The 19,957-nt window shown below is 36.5% G+C and overlaps 3 protein-coding genes across 6 annotated transcripts in view; 1 reads left to right on the top strand and 2 right to left on the bottom strand.

The window, feature by feature from the left end:
- Positions 1-1,441, bottom strand: part of LOC125056828 — a 141,388-nt gene extending 139,947 nt beyond the window's left edge. For all 4 annotated transcript variants that reach the window (XM_047660133.1, XM_047660158.1, XM_047660149.1 and 1 more), the window contains exon 1: positions 1,258-1,441. The gene's annotated coding sequence lies outside the window, so the exon portion shown is untranslated. The remainder of the gene's footprint in view (positions 1-1,257) is intronic.
- Positions 1,442-4,261: 2,820 nt separating this feature from the next.
- LOC125061801 (protein farnesyltransferase/geranylgeranyltransferase type-1 subunit alpha) lies at positions 4,262-8,789 on the top strand. The gene is made up of 5 exons (XM_047667403.1): positions 4,262-4,689; positions 4,919-5,042; positions 5,863-5,953; positions 6,175-6,314; positions 8,276-8,789. The coding sequence occupies exons 1-5, from the start codon at positions 4,560-4,562 to the stop codon at positions 8,766-8,768; spliced, it is 978 nt and encodes a 325-aa protein (XP_047523359.1). The 5' UTR covers positions 4,262-4,559; the 3' UTR covers positions 8,769-8,789.
- An 8,725-nt stretch (positions 8,790-17,514) lies between these two features.
- Positions 17,515-19,775, bottom strand: LOC125059151 (asparagine synthetase [glutamine-hydrolyzing]). Its single transcript, XM_047663426.1, has 2 exons — positions 19,620-19,775; positions 17,515-19,248 (listed from the first exon to the last, which is right to left on the bottom strand). Exon 2 carries the CDS (start codon positions 19,242-19,244, stop codon positions 17,589-17,591), a length of 1,656 nt encoding a protein of 551 aa, XP_047519382.1. The 5' UTR covers positions 19,245-19,248; positions 19,620-19,775; the 3' UTR covers positions 17,515-17,588.
- Positions 19,776-19,957: the final 182 nt, after the last annotated feature.

The raw sequence follows: 19,957 nt of genomic DNA, 5'->3' as shown, positions 1-19,957 counted from the left end.
AACAGCGGTTTTATCATAACCACCTCAAATGTTATGATGAAATTATTATTATTTCATTACTTACTACCCTTATATTTTAATGAGCTGCGAAACGTACGGAAAAACATCCTCCTTTGTTCTATTAATTTATTAAAAAATCAATGGCAATTGTCATGATAAGCGGTTCCGGGGTCCGCGGAAAGGCAAATAATGTGCCTTATTAAGTGTAACCTGTGTCAGCCTGTATTTCTTATAGTGCATAGCACGTTAAAATATGTATGTTTAGTTTGACCTATATTAAAAGAAAATCCTGTATTCATAGTATGTATTAAACCATCTAATAATCTTTAAAACATAAATCTAGTAACTACTAATCTGAAGTAGGCAACTATATGTTTTGAAATACGCAGAGGTAGGCCATAAAATAACTTTGGGTGTCAATTGTGCCGCATTCTGAGGCCTTAGGGACACTTTCGCATTCTACCGGGGCAGAACTCGAAGGACCACAATACAAAGCTTGTCGACATGAAAACGAACCGTTACAGTCTAGTTCACAAGCTTTGTGCGAATTTAATCAGCGTAAAGCTATCCAACTCGTTTAGAATACAATGTACTTAAAGTACATGTATGCCTACTACCTCTAATGAACGTAGGACCTTTGTAATTAATTGTAAATATGCCCAGGTATAGAAATGTAAGAACGTTACGTTTCTAATTAATTTGCGTAGTAACACTGTATGTCGACGCCAATGTATAATAATTCAAAAATGATTTTATCGAAGTAAATCAAGTTATAGTAATGAGAACATAATAAGTAAATTCTTATTATGTTCTCATAACAAGATTGACGATTGTTATGTTCACGTATGAACACGTTTCCGTAGGCAGAGTCTTTACACGAAGCTTTATATAAACAAACGTTATAAAAATTAAACCTTCAATTGGCATTATTGGAAACTTTAGCCAAACAAATTAAAAGTTTAAAAAAAATTATAATATAAAAAAGCAGGTATTAATTACCCCTTCCCCTTAAATATGTTGCAAAAATTGTACACGATGTAATGAGTTACGGAAGTGAGAAGTGCTACGCCATTTTGCTTTCTTTAAGGCAACAATTATTATAACTTAAATTTGTAAAAGTAAGATACAACAAAAAATAAGTTCCTGAAGAAATATGAAAGTTATTCCTAAATATAAATAAGTTATATTCTAATGAATGAATTATTTTAATGAACCCAAATTATCTAATAAACATAATATCGCATTGCAGTTACTTACGTAAGTTTTCCAAACGCGCCAACTCGACAAGAAATTCACTAAACTAAATATAAAAAACTTCTATATTCACTAATACAAAACAAAATAAAAAAACATGGGAAATGTGAACACAAATTACGAAATTGCACTAGTTTCAAAAGATCGAAGGATAACTACCCCGTTCGCGACACACACATCACGTCAAGCGGACGACAACGAACTGAAATTCAAAATTGCCGGTTCAATGTTGCCAGCTTTCGAAAAATTTAGACCTTATATTTGTTGTCAAAATTCCCTGGGATACAGAAATGCTTTTCTAGATTCTACAAATACTAGACATCTCACATCTGTATAAATAAATAAATAAAATAATTATAAAAAAACTCACACCCTACATTAAGATTATTCAGTAATAAATTTGACTAAAGAGTAAAAAATTAAGATACACTTATTAATATGTAAATACAGTACCAATGAGCAAATTGAATTGAAATTCGTGACTTTCGTTATTGCTTATTGTTTGTATCTGAAGTTGGAACAATCCATTAAAAAAATTTAATGTTTCAAAATATTTGCAAAATATACCTACCTAACATTAAAATTTACTAAATCTAGTGAGGAAGGCCTTAAAGTGGCAACACTGTGCCGATTGCGTGTAAGCCCGAAGCCGATGCGAGGGTGGATAGGGAGAACGGGGGAAATGAATGGAATGGCCGACAGTAGGGTGACCGTTGTTACACGTTTTTCTTTGAAATTAGTGGGAGATACGTTCAGCACGTTTTGTTATAGCCGTGATGTAATATACTTTATTAAACAGGTATCTACGAGCGTGACTCCTTAAAATGTTCATCATGTATAATTTATATACATGTACAAATTAATAATGATAAATAAAAAAACAGGCACATAACATTATAAAATACTTTCATGAATTGTTTTTTGACTTGAAAGCAAACTTTCTGTCTTTGATAATATTTCAGCACATTTTTATTGTATCATGTTTCGTAATTACTGTTTTCTTGTTTATTTTTTTATCATTTCAGATTGGAACACAGACCAACACAATAAATAGAACATATTACTAACTGCAATTATAATTATCTCGTTTCTGTGACGTTTTCCTTTGATTATCTTCAAATTGCTGTGAAATGTGGTGACCCCCTTACGTTAAGTTTCTACTACATGTTGTTCTCGTAATGAACGACTTAACAATATTAAGTTTAAACAAAGTTAGCACATAAGTGTCCGGTAGAAATAGTGCCTCTGTTTTATTCGCAAAGTTAACTTTACAGAATTAAAAAATTCTACAGAAATTCATGCAACGGCTTTCGAACTAGACTGAACTTCGCTCTCTGTGTAGATTTTATAAACAAAACAATACGTATATATAATTATTAATTAGTTTAATAACTTTAACGGCCTTAATATCAGCCGTCCTTTAAAAATTTTGAGACAAAACGAGAGAACGGTGGGATTAAGATACAAATGTTAATTTCCGATTAATTAATGATTGATGATTCGAAGGCAGTAAAATTCCTTTTTTAAGCTCGCCAGTCGCCATTCGTTATAAGGTGATTTGTATAAATCTTAAATATATTGCGGTAAAGTTAAACAGAAAGTCTGTCACCCGTCAGTAGGTTTCTATTTAGTTATAGTGTATGTTGCTAAAGTTTTCATTCATAAAAAATGTATTATCTATATATATAAAAGAAAGTCGTGTTTGTTACAACACTTATAACTCGAGATCGGCTGGACCGATGTTAGTTATGTCTTTTTTGATGGATTTTTCTCCACTCCGAATAGCAGAATAAGTAATAAAATATCGGATAAGTTATCGAATAACAATAAATTAATTAATTAATTTTACGAATGGACACGGCATGTGGTGACATTTGTTGACAAAACTACGCATCATTTTACGTCGAATTCGTGTCACTTCAAGAAATTCCGAACTTGAGGTAAATGAGGAGATGCATAACCAGGCTTTGATCTTGATCGAAAACATGTGTTACCTCATCAAAAAATGTTGTAAAGCAGAAAGTGCTTTAACATGCAGTATCGCAATATTGGCGATAGAGAGAAGAGGCCTAATGTGTAAAACTGCCATTCTTCTTTTGCAATGGCAAGCAATAAAACATTTCTCTATTTGCAAAAAAAGTTATCACCTTAATGAAATCCTAAAATAAGTTTAACTAAAGTAACAACGATATTATTATTAAGGCGGAACGAGTTAGCCGGGTCAGCTAGTATAATATATAGATAACCTTTCTATATTCAGCTAATAAAAATGCAATCGTTAATTAACCTATGGCATTTTAAAGAAGCACCTAATTTTTTGTATAAAACATTACGTCACTCTTTACGTGCGTACTCAATCACAAACAAAACAAATTCATGCAATACTAATGGGAGTACTAGGGGAGCGTCCCTCTGTCCATTCCTTTGACACCCTCCCTAAACTGTAAGTTATAGGCATACACTAGCTAAACAATGGACAAAGACGAAATTTCATCATCTAGACATATATTGAAAATTATATCATCTGTTTGTTTAATACTAAAGATGAAATTTACATCATTCATTTCGTTTTTCGTTCATTATTACCAAATATAATATCTATAATATTATAATATTATTCCTTAATACTTAATAGGTAATAATTAGGTACATAACGCCATCTTTTGAGTCACCATGAAATATTTATAACATTTATAAATTACATTGTACTTAAGATGTAAAAGAAGTTGTACAGATGGCAGTATGTTACATTACATTATATACATTACTTAAATTATATATACTAATTAAAAGACTTTGTCTATACAGCGACCAAGTTAGGTTTAATAAAAAATGCACTTTAGCATTTTGCTAAATATTTCTGTCCCATAATACAGTGGAATTTTAAATTTACACGAGTAAAATATTTAAGAAAGACAAAGCGGTATGGTCTGAAAGCTTTAGCCTGACCGACCGGCTAGTAAGACTAAAAATAAAGTTGTCAAATCAAACGTCAATAACATTCTTGTCAGTTGTCACTAGGACTCATCTCAACTCTAAAGATCTAGTCCCGACCCCCCTTTATTTTTTAGAATAGTACACCTTAAAAGTTAAAATTAAAAAAAATACTTTCTGTATTAAATTGTTATCAAATCTCTAGGTTGACTGTAGTAATACACTAAATTTACTATTAACTTGCATAAAACACAAAGCTTATCATAAAGATAACGTTGAATACATAGTTTTGCAGTAATACTTTTGTATATCATAAAGAATTATATACATTTAGGAACTGTAAGCCACCCGAATTAGTTTAGTTCGTGATAATGTCTGATTGCGGCGACAGTGACGCTGGTTGGATTTTCTACAAGGATAGACCAGATTGGAGTGACATTAAACCAGTGCCAGAAGATGATGGACCATCGCCAGTAGTTGTGATTGCACATTCAGAAAAATGTAAGTACCTCATGCTAAAAGGTAAATAATTATAGTAAAAGTATAGTTGGTTATGTTTGCTTATATCATCTATCACATCAGGGAGAAAGAAGATATTATAATATAATCTATAGCTTTATGATACCTATTTTAGGATTAATTACTTTCACTATTGATCTTTAACTAATTGTGAACAAAATTCACCCAACATTGACAACAAAATAAAACAATAATAATCTAAATATTTCAGTTGAAGATGTGTATGACTACTTCCGTGCCATACTACAAAAAGATGAGAAATCACAGCGTGCCTTAGAGTTAACTAAAGATGCAGTGGAGCTCAATTCTGCTAATTATACAGTTTGGCAGTACAGGTATGTTCATGTAAAAATCAACCCTACTCCAAGTAAGTTTGTAGCTATTAAAAGAAAAAAAATAGGAGTCAATTATTTGATATTATAAAATATAATACTTTTAATGTTCTATTTTTTTTTCATATTTATTTTTCTATTATAAATTATTTATTGTTCGTTTTTAAAAGTTGTATTAGCAATACTTTTTGCCACTATGTCCAAGAGGGACTGGTGACTTGTAATAACAGGTTTTCCCAACCTTTTTCAAGCACCAGTCTCTCACAATAATAGATAGTATTAAGTTTATTGTCAAAAGAATGATCTTAATGTACCACTTTTTTTGCAATTAAACGAAACAATTAAACAAATGTTTGAAAATGTTACAGGTAATACTGGTATATGAGTTATAGTTTTGATGAGAGTCGTATAATATTGTTAAGTGGCTTAAAACTGCCCTTGCAGTTTAGTTTATGGTTCTTGAGTTTTTAAACATTACATCTGGATATAAATTAATATGTACCAAATTGATCCCATACAATTGTTTATGCTCAATGTTATATTTCAGTCTTTAAAACATAGAGAAATTGTAAGAAAGTATAGGTTTGAATTAATATACCCATAATAAAATAGGGTTAGTCCAAACTTATGCATGAGTCTGTTTCATTTGTATTTTTTAAGGATAGCATTCTGTGCAGTGCGCACCCTGCCCAGAAGAATGCTACACTATAAACTAAATGTGATTTTAAAATATTATATAATTAGATTATCATCTGTCTGTTTGAAATTGAATCCTAGAATTTTTTTTAATGCTTAAAATTATTCAAAATTCTTAATATTCCAGACGAGAGCTGTTAAAGGAATTGGGCACGGACCTCAGATCTGAATTGGACTATGTTGAATCTGTTATCAAAATATCACCTAAAAACTATCAAGTAAGTTTAATTATAAAAATAATTTCTTCATGATCCTGAGAGAGTGAGAGATGTTTAATCCTCTCTAGTTTGTATATAAACAGTGAACTCTCAGAATCTCCGGAGTGGGAACATTGTGTGCCTGTTTTACTGACAATTAGATTAGTCTACAGACCTCGACTGATTATTCTATTCCTGGAAAAATTAACCCCAAAATTAAATTTCTTATCATAATTTTTTAGGTGTGGCATCACCGACGGGTGTTAGTTGAATGGCTACAAGATCCTTCCCAAGAATTAGATCTGACTGGTGAGGCACTGCTTCATGATCCAAAAAATTATCATGCCTGGCAACACAGACAATGGGCCATTAAGTCTTTCAGGTAACTTAAGTTTTATGTTATCTACTTTATAAGTTAAGTCTCACTTCAATCTTCTTTCAAAAGTTGTTTGAATTTTTTTTTATTTGAACTTTGACAGTGCTCAAGCAGGGATTGTAAGTTGAGAAATCTTTTGGAATACGGGCCGTAAGACAGCCTGATTTCTTACAATCCTATCAGCATAAAAGCTAGATAATTGCCAACAACAATTATTGGTATACAGCTGGAATTTGAATCCACAACCTTAACCACTAGTTTAACAGCTTGTACAGTATTTTGTTTAAGCTGGTGACTTTATTGTAGCCAATAAAGTGTATCTTGTAAAGAGATTGTCTCACGTACTGTTTGCTAATCTAGATAAGAATATTGTTTAAACAGACAAATATAAGAGATAAATTTGAAGCAGTTATCTCTGGAACTACTGAACAGATTTTAAAAATGTATAGTATCATATATTCACATCCTTTATTAATTTAGGTAAACTATACCTTGATTATTTTTTTAATTAAGAAACCTTTATTAATTAAATTAAACGGCCTTAACTAATTATTAAAGTTAATATACTAAAAACATTGGAGAATTAGAATATAGTTTATTAGTTTATTTATCATTTTAATGAATTGTATATTGTTTGTTCTGAAATAGCAAAGAATTATTTAAACTATTCATCAACAAGGACAAAATAAGTATATGTTTGTTGTTAAAGCTATTTGTCAAAGACCGATTTGAATAAATTTTTTAATACATTTGCTCAAAAAGTGTCGTCTTGCAGGGACGTATAGCGTTCGGGATGTGGGCTATTATATACTCGAGCTTCTTCTTTACCTTTTCCGAACTCGTGCGTTCTCTTTCCCAACTGTCAAAATAATGTCTATTAAAAAGAAAAAAAACAAGAAGTTTTTATGATTCATGCAAATATTTCTAAAAAAAGCTACAAATTTGTTTAAATATCAGATTAAATGATTTGATTCAATGAGTAGGGTTAGATTTCATTTCATTTCATATCAATAAAAAAATTCTACTGAAGACTTGGCTGTATGGGCATAGTTCCCTTTGCCTACCCAGAATGGGTGAAGAAAACAATAAAAAAATCTTATATTATTTTACGGTTCGCGCCATTTTACGAGTTTAGTTGTTTTTTTATATTATATATTAAATATACATGAACAATCATACGAAATAAATAATAGTTTGTCTCAAACAGTAAATATGCAACCTAAAACCAATTTCAATATATTATGTGAATTATAAATTTTGTCATATATGAATTATAATTATAGGTATTTAGGTAATTATAGGTAGACATTTGTCGGAACTCTTTGCAATGACAGGCTTTCCGCACTCGTAATGAAATATACTATTGAGTATGCGTTTGTGTGGCGGATGGTTTAGATTCCCAAATCAGCCCGAGTGACCGGCGCTGCATTCGGTACTTTCATACTACGTTTAATATCAATTGATTTGTTTAATCGCTTGAAATATGCAGGACAAGGTCTGTCGGGTATTCGCTAGTATTTGTATAAATTTACTAACATAATAAAAACAATCTTAATATATATAAATTACGTGTCACGTTGTTTGTCCGCTATGGACTCCTAAACTACCGAACTGATATCAATCAAATTTGCACACCGTGTGTAGTTTGATCTAAATTAAAAGATAGGATAGCTTATATCTCAATTTATACCCGCAATATTATTTTATTGCAAAATATTTGTTTATTATTTGATAGTCACAATTCTAACAGATGGCGCTGTATTGAAAGTAGCAACGTTTCACATAAGCTACGACTTAATGGCATAACCACCAAAAAAGCATGGTGTTCTCCTACCGTTTCCCTTGAATAGTTTGCTACTATGTAATATAACAAAAACTTTAGCCACAGCAACGCTTGGCCAATCTGCTAGTTATATATAAGATATTATTTTAAAATTTTAGTTTAACCAATGATTTTAACTTTTCAGGCTTTACGACAAGGAGATCGAATTCGTCGACAGCCTCTTATCAGACGACGTGCGGAACAATTCCGCGTGGAATCAGCGCTACTTCATCCACAACAACCACACGGGCTGGTCCGATTTGAACGTGCAAAAGGAGATTTGCTACACGTTAGAAAAAATTAAATTTGTCAAAAACAACGAGAGCGCTTGGAATTACCTCCGCGGAATATTACTTCACGACAAACGTGGACTCAACGGAAATGGTGTAGTTACGTCGTTTTGCGAGGAATTGTACAAGAACCGATGTCGGTCGCCATTTTTGTTGGCGTTTATTATCGACGTGTGCGAGGAGGCCATTAAGAAAAATGAGACTAATGGTTTCCATAATGTCGAGAGGGCGAAGGAATTGTGCTCTGCGCTTGCGACGAAATATGATAAGATTAGGGAGAAGTATTGGACGTATTTGAGGGATCGATTCGAGAAGTATGTTAGTGTTAATGGGGAGAACTCTCAATAAAATATTGTTATATGAAGCGTTTGAATGTCCTTTTTTCATATTTTATAATATATATGTATCTCAGTGGGGTTAACATAGGTTGGTATTATGTTAGGCGACTACAGTCAGTGTTTGTGAATAATTTTTATAATTAAGAAAAGCTATCAAATTTCTTATAAAAACAAAACAATTCGTGTAAAAAAAAATCTTTTTAACTGTCATTCTCCTCCTATATCAAATTAAAAAAATATTACCCCTGTATTGTATTGTTTTTATTTGAGCTTTTTAAAACGACAATCTCAAATAAGATTCCAATGAAGCTTATAGCTATAACAATACATATAACTATAACAAAAGCCCTTTATTAATCAAAAGGAAATCAGTCTAATTGCAATCATAATACTTTGCTAAGTTCTTACGTGTCTTTCTGCCAAATTGTGTTTACTCTGTTACTTAAGCTAAAACAAAGAAATTAGATTGTTTTTTTTACTTGTTGTCAAAGAGAAAAAAAAGTGATGGTTCTGTCAAATATACGTCAATACGCAGTTTTTGACCGTTCCTAGATCTATCCTATACTAGTCGGACGATTATTCCTTTTAGTTTCGAATACAACTACGAAGCGCTGACCAAGTTTCTATCGTTAAACGTATTGTTGCTAAGACCATAATAAAACTTCAAAAATGACATATCTTATTCCTTAGAGATTTTTGCTTTGAAAGTAAATTAAAAGTGACATAATACTTTATTTATTGAGTCTTTCAGTTTAAAATAAATTATTGTACAAGTTACTTGCCTAAAACAGTATTCGCAAAAGTCGTCTTTACACAGTCAAAACGACATTTTGAAATTCGAATTAAAAATTTAAACATTTTTACATTGAAATTTGGTTTGTTTTTTTGCCGTATTAACTGGATATTTATTAATAAAACAAAAGTTATGGTAATACATTATTTTTATAAGTGCATAGTAACTAATTATTTGTAAGACATGATGTCGACGTGAGGTAGTACTTGGAATGCGGCCATCATTCTTTAATTGCTTAATCGTTTATGTCTTAAGTCTCTTCTGGTTTGTCTTTGCCTAATTCGACTCTCTTATCTGCCAAGCTAAGGTTCATATGAACGTGTGACCGCACAGCCCTTGCAACGACCTCGCAGTCGCAGTCACTCGTCTTCCTCATCACGTCGAGAATGCTTGGTCTCGGAGCTTGTTCTAGTTTCTTTTTGGATTTTGCTTTTTTACCCTAATCACATAATTAAACATTGAGACTAGATTTTTTACTATTTTTATACGACAGCATTTGGGTTAAAAATAGTTAAAACGGGAGGGAGAGAAAGCATTATGATAAATAGAAATACCATAGCCTACCAACATACATGTTTTATAGGTCAATGACTTCTGTGATTCCATTATTTCCTGCCTTCTAATGAGATGTCAATTTATCTTTATACCCAGACTAGCTTGTGCCAATCTTGAAGAATTACGATTTTCTATACAACGTACAACTTGCACCACGAAAGATGAGCCTGGATGCGTCAGTTGCGAAGGAGTCTGATTCGAAAATAGTAGATTCAAGGTAATAAAAGAGTTTGTAGAGTTGAGTGTTAGGAGGTCCAAGCATACCCGAAATCTCTACTGGAGTTTGGCAGCGCCCATCTTTGTGGCGCGAGTCCTGCATCCTTTTTCCTCAATATAAATGGAATTGCCAAAAATATAATGTGGACTCCCTCAGTGATTTATAAAAAGCTTTTCATACATTGTTACATTTAGACTAAAGATTTTTCGACTATGGAAAAAGTTATTTACCTTACTCGAGTCGGGTGTTTTATTTTCTTTGTTTTTCTTCATTTTATGTTTAAACAGTTGTTATATTTACGATCAATTGGAAAATTTCATCATTCTATTAATTACACGAATATAGGACATTATACTAAAATTTATTAAAATAATTTTTACTTTCAAAACTATGTCAAATTTGAAATTTTGAAATGACTAACAACAAACACAGAATATTAATAAACAAAATACATTATTATTCTTGGTATTGTATATCCATTTATGAATACTCTAAACTGCTTTTAGTATTCTAGGTTTCAACATCGCAATGTTACTGTAGGTGATTGATTAACGTGTCGTATTGAAACAGTGATGTGTTCAGACAAGAACATATCAGAATAGTTATGGTCGCGTGTTCTGAAAAGAACAGTTTCATCGTGTCGTAAGACACGGTAATTTGCCCTGACAAGGGCAGTTGTCAAACGTTTTCGTCGTGAAACAAGAATAATATGTCCTGAAAAGGACAGTTGTTAGACGTTTAGTCGAGATACGGTAATTTGTCCTGAAAAGGACAGTTTTTAGCGTTATCGTAAGGCTACGATACCGAAGTGTTCTGAGATGAACACGTTCGTACGCTTCGGCGGCTGCGTGCAGAAAAAGGCCAACTTTTTGCCGCGCCGCATTTTTATCGCCTACTCTGGTACCTGCGCAACCAATCAACGCTCCGCATTTGGGCACCACATGTCAATATTAGTTGTAAGTGTAGGATAATTTTTAAGTATAATTGTACACAGTTTTGTAAATAAAATCATTCATCATTCACTATTCCATCTTCACCTCTTCTCTACAAGTAATTAGGGAGTTTTATTTTAACATCGACCAAGTAATTCTGAACCAGTCAACATCAAGCAAACATCCCTAAAGTGGTGACCCCGAGAAGAACAAGCCCGAGAAGAACAACCCCGAGAAGAAAAACCCGAGAAGAACACCAAGAACATTGAAGATGTCGACAACAGAAAATTCCGGTGCAGAGCGTCTAACTTCATCAACACCGTCGAGCCAAGAAGTCTCCGGTATTTCACTGTCGCTCCGCGTGCCACCATTCTGGCGTGACCAGCCGCTCCTCTGGTTCTGCAGTTTCGAAGCAGCAACCGCCGATTTAAAACGAAGCCAGGCCCAGCTCGCCCAGATGGTCATCGCACAGCTTGAAAAGCAAGACATTCAAAACATCGCCGATCTTATTTGCTCGCCGCCGGAAGCAGATTACTACAACGCTATTAAAGACCGTTTAATATCGCTATACGAAGAGTCTAATAGCGCACAAACGAAGAAGCTACTGTCGCAAGTCGAGCTCGGAGACCAGAAACCCAGCCAGCTGATGAGGCAAATGAAGCAGCTCAACAAGGATAAATTTCCCGAAAGCACCATCAAAATGATGTGGCTTGAGCATCTGCCGCCACACATTCGTTCCGTGCTAGCTGTCAGCGAAGCGTTTAAAATCAAAACGACGCTTGACGACCTTACCTTGCTCGCGGACAAAATGATGGAAGTCCACACGCCGTTGCAACACATCGCTGCCGTCGCAACGCCTTTCGCATCTGTACCATCGCCTCCACCACCTCATCCGCAACAGCCAACCATCGACACCCTCATCGGTGAAATAAGAAGGTTGTCTTTGGAAGTGGCTGAGCTACGAGCACAACCTCGCGACAACTACCGCAACAGTCGCTCTCGCCACCGTTTCCAATCACGCTCGCGGAACGCGTCTCCACATCACAACGAAAACCGACGAGAGTCGCAGATGGAAGACCGAAGCCGAAAAAAATCTCCAATGCCGTACTGCTATTACCATCATCGCTACGGTATGGACGCGAAGAAATGCGCACCACCGTGCAGTTTCAAGCCCATTAACCAGTCGGAAAACTAAAAGTAACGCTGGCCGCGGCGGGAACCGGCGTTACCGAATCATCACACCGCCTTTTCGTTACCGACAGGGTAACGAAACTTACCTTTTTGGTCGACACAGGAGCCAATATCTCCGTGCTACCAAAGAAAAAAGGCTCACGCGAAAAACCACTGCCGTTTCAACTCTACGCCGCCAACAACACTGTAATTCCTACATACGGAGAGAAGTCACTCACACTCGATCTTAACCTCCGAAGACCATACACATGGAAATTCGTCGTAGCAGATGTGTCCAAGCCAATCCTGGGAGCAGATTTCTTACAGTACCACCACCTCATTGTCGACGTAAAAAATCGACGATTGATCGACGGGAAAACACAGCTGGTAACTAACGCTCAACTCAGTACTGCGGGCATACCTACAGTTCGCAGTATAGACATTGGGCAAAATTACCACAGCATACTAGCAGATTTCCCAGGCACAACTAGACTCACTTCAATGAAGCTAAGTCCTAAACATTCCGTCGAACACTTCATTGAAACAAATGGACCGCCTCTTCACTGCAGACCACGCCCCATTGCGCCGCATCGCTACGAAATGGTCAGGAAAGAATTTCAGAACATGATAAATCAAGGGTTATGCAGACCAAGCAAAAGCCCTTGGGCATCACCTCTTCACGTCGTGCCTAAGAAGAGTGGAGAGCTACGCGTGTGTGGCGATTACCGAAGGCTCAACGCTATAACCAAGCCCGATCGGTATCCCATACCACGCATACGTGATTTCACTTACCAACTCGCAGGGAAGAAAATTTTCTCCACACTCGACCTCAACCGCGCCTACCAACAACTGCCAGTCAGCGAGCAAGATGTGGAGAAAACCGCCATAATCACACCATTTGGCCTTTTCGAGTTTCCGCGCATGTGTCCTGGTCTAAAAAACGCCGGCCAGACATTCCAACGTTTTATTCACGAAGTACTGCGCGAACTCGACTTCGTATTCCCTTTCGTTGATGATCTACTGATAGCGTCAATCGACGAGGAAGAGCACCGAAAACACCTACGCACCGTATTACAGCGACTAGAAGAATACGGCATTACCATCAACCCATCAAAATGTGTTTTCGGCCAGCCAACTGTCAAATTCCTCGGTCATCAAGTCACGGCGGAAGGAATACAGCCACCCCAAGAGAAGGTACAGGCTATCACAGACTTTCCAAAGCCACAAACCGTAGAAGAGCTGCGACGTTTTCTCGGTATGATAAACTTCTACCGCGAAAATATCAAAGACGCCGCCACCATACAAGCGCCGCTAAATACTTACCTGCACAACATCAAGAAGCGTGACAAAACCAAGATCGACTGGACCGCTGAATCAACGCAAGCATATGAAGCATGTAAAGAGAGCATAAAAAACGCCGCTTTACTCGCTCATCCGTCTCACCATGCGACGCTTGCTATATTCAGCGACGCGAGCGACAAAACAGCTGGTGCCGCACTCAATCAATTTGTGAACAACACATGGCAACCACTCGGCTATTTTTCGAAGAAATTCAGCGACGCACAGACTCGCTACAGTACATATGATCGAGAGCTACTCGCCATCTATATGGCTGTCAAACACTTCCGAAAAATGTTCGAGGGACGTGAAATAATAATATACACGGACCACAAGCCGCTAACTTTCGCTTATACAAAATCAAATACAAACAGCGAATCACCGAGACGCACCCGACAGCTACTTTATATCAGCGAATTTACCACTGATATACGGCACATCAGTGGGTCTCAAAATGCAGCCGCAGACGCATTATCACGCATCGACGCAATTACATGTCCATCGCCGATCGACTACAATCAACTTGCAATAGCTCAAGAGCGCGATAGCGATAAAATTCAAGCACTCAGTTTACAGAACAACTTATCTTTCAAGGAAGTAAACCTGCCCGCGTCAAACAACAAATTACTCTGCGAAACTTCAACCTCATACATACGTCCGTACCTACCTGAAGAATACCGACGTACCGCATTTGACGCAGTACATAACGTTAGCCACCCTGGAATAAAGACCACGAGGAAATTAATTACGCAACGCTACTTTTGGCCCTCAATGAACGCAGATGTCGGCAAGTGGGCAAAAGTATGCCTACAGTGTCAGCGCGCTAAAATACAACGCCATACAACAAGTCCATTATCAATATTTTCACCAACCGAACGATTCGAACACGTGCACATCGATATCGTTGGTCCGCTACCTACCGCGGCCACCGGTCATCGATACCTCATGACAATGATCGACAGAGCGACGAGATGGCCCGAAGCATACCCATTATGCGAAATAACAGCCGAAGACGTCGCCAAAGCAGTATACGAAGGTTGGATTTCCCGTTTCGGTTGCCCTGCTACAATAACAACGGACCAAGGACGCCAATTCGAAAGCAGAGTATTTACATCCCTTTCTCGCTTACTCGGAATCGAAAAAACGCGTACAACTGCATACCACGCACAATGTAACGGTATCATCGAAAGATGGCACCGTGTCCTTAAGGCCGCATTGAAGGCAAGACTACAGACCGCAAGAAGCTGGATTAACGAGCTACCAACCGTCCTACTCGGATTACGCGCCGCTATGCGAAGTGACACCGGCGTAAGCGCTGCCCAACTTACCTACGGATGCAACATACGCTTACCCGGTGATTTCTTATCAACGACCCGCGATAACGTCATTATGGACTCTGCCTACATCGATCAGCTTCGTGACGCAATTCGTAACTTGCAACCAATGCCTAACCAACCACATAGCAACACAAAACCTATATTCGTACATCGCGACCTGCAGACATGTGAATACGTATTCGTACGCATAGACGCCGTAAAGAAGCCATTACAAGCACCCTACGACGGACCCTATCGCGTGCTGAAACGAGACAGCAAGATATTCACGCTGCAGTTACCGAACCGCGAAACCAATATCTCTATTGACAGACTCAAACCCGCCTACACAATCGCCGAGCCAGATGTGCCCACTGACACAATACCGAGTACCTGCAACAAGCAAATCACATCAAGTGCGAGCGAACTACATAAACCATCAAATAGCCTGAAACATCAAAACGATAGCAACCTGAAACATCAAAAAGACAACAACCTGAAACATCAAAACGATAACAACCTGAAACATCAAAATGACAACGACCTGAAACAACAAGACATTGGGAACAACTCAATACCTACAAGGACAACTCGCCGAGGCCGCGTTATACGCCTGCCGGTACGCTTCGCTAGAGGGGGAATCCTGTAGGTGATTGATTAACGTGTCGTATTGAAACAGTGATGTGTTCAGACAAGAACATATCAGAATAGTTATGGTCGCGTGTTCTGAAAAGAACAGTTTCATCGTGTCGTAAGACACGGTAATTTGCCCTGACAAGGGCAGTTGTCAAACGTTTTCGTCGTGAAACAAGAATAATATGTCCTGAAAAGGACAGTTGTTAGACGTTTAGTCGAGATACGGTAATTTGTCCTGAAAAGGACAGTTTTTAGCGTTATCGTAAGGCTACGATACCGAAGTGTTCTGAGATGAACACGTTCGTACGCTTCGGCGGCTGCGTGCAGAAAAAGGCCAACTTTTTGCCGCGCCGCATTTTTATCGCCTACTCTGGTACCTGCGCAACCAATCAACGCTCCGCATTTGGGCACCACATGTCAATATTAGTTGTAAGTGTAGGATAATTTTTAAGTATAATTGTACACAGTTTTGTAAATAAAATCATTCATCATTCACTATTCCATCTTCACCTCTTCTCTACAAGTAATTAGGGAGTTTTATTTTAACATCGACCAAGTAATTCTGAACCAGTCAACATCAAGCAAACATCCCTAAATTACAATTAAACCAAAATTTGTTTGTTCTTTTCAAATAAATCGCACCAATAATCGCCTAGAGATATAGCATCATATTAAGGCCTACTAAGCTATCATAGTAATAGGTACCGTTCAAAACATTTGTGGAAATAATCATAGAAGATCCTAAAAGATGAGCGAAACGTGAAGTTTTCATGAGAGAACTCTTAAAGGGATATCCAGACTAACTTTCTTTAGAAAATATTTAAACTTAAGTAGTGCCTTGTAATATTTTCGCATCTGCATTCGCATTAGGTATTTCTCTGTGGCTTAATCCATAAATAAAAAAAAATACTTTTGTGCAGTATAACATGGTTCCTTTGAAGATTCGCATATTTATACAATAAAGAATGTGTTAATTTAAAATGTAGATAATACAGTCGGTGTATTTTTCATAAAACCAAGATGTGGAGTTCACTTTCAATTTGTCAAGACGAAGACTTCATCCTAAAACGGCTTAAGGAACAATTGGCCAGTATTTCCTGCAAGTGTAAGATATGCGAAAAATACAACGTAACTTCATTCCACAAACATCTGTGTATTACAAAGACATCTAAAGAACCGTGTCGACCAGTTGAAGAAACCACAAAATCTGCTCAAATACCTTGTCCTGGATGCTTCGTCGCCTGCAATTTACTCAAACGAATAGACAAAACTTTTAAAGATGAAGAGACTGATGCTAATATAACTAAGTTTTCTTCGGACAAAAGTATGCAAAAAACTATAACAGGCATTGACAGAACCACATCTGCGACAAAGAAATCTGTCACATATTCTGATACTCTTATTACAGACATTCTTAATGAAACTGGTTTATATGAAGAAAACCATAAACACATTGAGGAAGCTAACCTCATCAGTCATCAAAATGTTGGCAACTGTTTGTGCTTGGAAAACTTCATTGACTCTATTAGGCCCCCTCTTAAGTATTCACAATATTGATGTTTTATACAAAATACACCGGTTTAATATTTTGTTTTGTTTTTGAATTCAAGTTCAAGACATTCAAGTTTTGTGACCAACAGTTTAGTATGTTGTAGATACATTCCATAACCCTGATAAGGTAACACCTTACCAGACAACAATCTTTTGAACTGAGCTAGAGACAATCAACTATTTGTGTAAGAAACTATACCTAACCTAACGGTAACCGTTTGTAAATTAAAGTAGGTATTAAGTAATCAGTATTAGTTTTACAAATATATATATTATATATTCTTAATAACATAAATAATACATTTTTATACATATAAGATAATAATTACTTTGCAGCATAATGTTTTATAAATCTCGCCGATGGATCAGAAACTGAAACCCACTTCGGCATCCAGTAATATGGTGTAAAGTTATCTTGTCCAGAGAAGGACTTTTCGAAAATGTACCTATAATATTTTGATTCTTGCGTTGTGGGCTGGACACCTTTGTATTTATGTCCCTCTGATGGCAGCCGTTCCGTAACAATCTCTGATATTGTTGTAAATAAAGACTTCTTTACCGACGCCACACCATCACTAAAAGCCTCTTTATGTCTCCATAAAATTGAATCCGGCAATAAACCACTCTTAGAAAAGCTATTTCTTAGAAGATACTTTTCAACGCCATCTTGTGGTTGTCTTAAGTTTTGATCGAGACTTAGATAATGACTAGTAAACTGTATATCTAAAAATGGCACACGAAGTTCCAGGCTCCAAGCACTCGTTGTTCGATCTGCTCGCAATCCATCATATAAATAAATGTCTGAAAGCAATCTTATACTTTCTTCATGGCCATCTTTAGCTGATGGAGCATCCCTGAAGTAAATGTAGCCTTGGGCTAATTCATCGGCGCCTTCGCCGCTGAATATTACGGTGGTATCAGTATTTTCTTTAATATATTTTGATAGAAGATACATAGGCAAGCTGGCTCGAACGGTAGTGATGTCATAGGATTCCAGATGATAAATTACGTTATCTAATGCCTGCCTGACATCATTTTCATCAAAAATTATTTCGTGATGTTCTGTTCCCAGATAATCGGCAACTGTTCGTGCGGCGATAAGATCAGGAGAATCTCCCATACCTATTGCAAATGTCTGTATCTTGTATGGAAGGTTCTGTTCTTTAGCAAGTTTGACAACTAAAGCGGTTATGAGTGACGAGTCCAAACCTCCACTTAACATACAGCCTATTCGCCTGTCAGACATTAAACGCTTTTTGCATGCCGCTTCTAATAGTGCAGCGGTTTTTCCGTACATATCAAGATCTTCGAGATCAGTTATGGGAACAAAAGGTGTAAATCTAGGCGGTGATCCAGGTTTAAAATATTGTTCAGTTTTGTTTAATGTCACTTTGTTGTTATCTGCTATGTCGTACTCTTCAAAATGTCCCGGTGGAAATTGTCCAAGCGTTGCAACTTCGGAAGCTTTTTCTTTTAGGCCCATTAAGCCTTTGCCCTCTGAACATATTCCTAGTACGCCGTTCTTGTCGTCACTAAGTTTAAACAGAGGGCGAACTCCGTAGGGATCCCTCGCAATGAAGACTTTTCTGGCGTCACCATCGACTAGACAAAATGCGAACACTCCATCTAATTTACGGACTGTTTCAGCGATTCCAAAGTTTTTATAACAGTGGATAATCGCTTCTACGTCGCAGTTAGTTTCGTAGGTAAATTTAAATTCGTCGCGGAGCCTGTTGCAGTTGTAGATTTCTCCGTTGCAGATAAGAGTGATGCGGGGGTAGAGATGGAGGCGCATAGGCTGCATTCCATGAAGGCCATCGACAATTGCCAGTCTTTGGAAACCGAGGATAGCTAATTGTTCCCTGGAATCCTGTTCAATTCTCCAAGCGTCGGGACCGCGGTGTAAAATAGCCGCGAAACATTTGATGCATACTGGAGAAAGACCACCGTCTATTCCGAATGTTGCCCAGATTCCACACATTTTTCTGAAAAAACAAAACAAGTATTACAATTTTATGACTTCTTAGTTCACGTGGTAGACAAAAAAAATTTTAACTAACGCGAATCTCTTTAAACAGCTGGTTGACATTTATATTCGTAATTCATAATGTTCAAAAATATATTCATGTCATGGTCAAATCAATGAATCTATTAAATAAATTACCTACCGACCTACCGAAAAATAATACCTAGTTTAAGGTATTATTTTTTATTAATATTTCACATTCACACGAGCTTACGTATACAAACTATTTAAGGTTCTATTTTTCGAACAATTATTAAACAACTTAGATACATTTCTTTTTCATATATAATTTTGCAGCTTTAATTTTAATTAGTAATAAAAAAGAAATACCTTTGTATTTAGTTATCTGACAATTCTAACACGTTGCCGATTCTAATAAATTAATTAAACACAACCAATCAGTATAATAGTCAAAGAATTACTACCGCGAAACGCGAACACAATACTAGCCGGTCGATGTAAGCGTGCTAAATTATAATACGAGTTTCCTATAGTGATAATGTTCGTGGTTGAAATCAAGGTTGAGTCACGGGAAACTCGACTTTATTTATAGCAAAGTACAACGTGGTGAATATTCGGCACAATTGATGATACTTTTCGCGACAGACAGTAATAAAAATATTACCAACGGCGTGTGCAAGCGGGTAAGCGAATATTGGACATAGAAT

Source organism: Pieris napi, chromosome 2 (assembly GCF_905475465.1).
Source record: "Pieris napi chromosome 2, ilPieNapi1.2, whole genome shotgun sequence".
NCBI classification, from domain to species: domain Eukaryota; kingdom Metazoa; phylum Arthropoda; class Insecta; order Lepidoptera; family Pieridae; genus Pieris; species Pieris napi.
Note: the sequence above shows the minus strand (reverse complement) of the source record. Positions and strands in the feature narration are given on the sequence as shown.

Bases quoted from the DNA above. Each gene is read 5' to 3' on its own strand.
- LOC125061801 (XM_047667403.1), top strand. From the start codon at position 4,560: ATGTCTGATTGCGGCGACAGTGACGCTGGTTGGATTTTCTACAAGGAT. The intron at 5,043-5,862 runs GTATGTTCATGT...TTAATATTCCAG, and splicing joins TATACAGTTTGGCAGTACAG to ACGAGAGCTGTTAAAGGAAT. The intron at 5,954-6,174 runs GTAAGTTTAATT...ATAATTTTTTAG, and splicing joins TATCACCTAAAAACTATCAA to GTGTGGCATCACCGACGGGT.
- LOC125059151 (XM_047663426.1), bottom strand. From the start codon at position 19,244: ATGTGTGGAATCTGGGCAACATTCGGAATAGACGGTGGTCTTTCTCCA.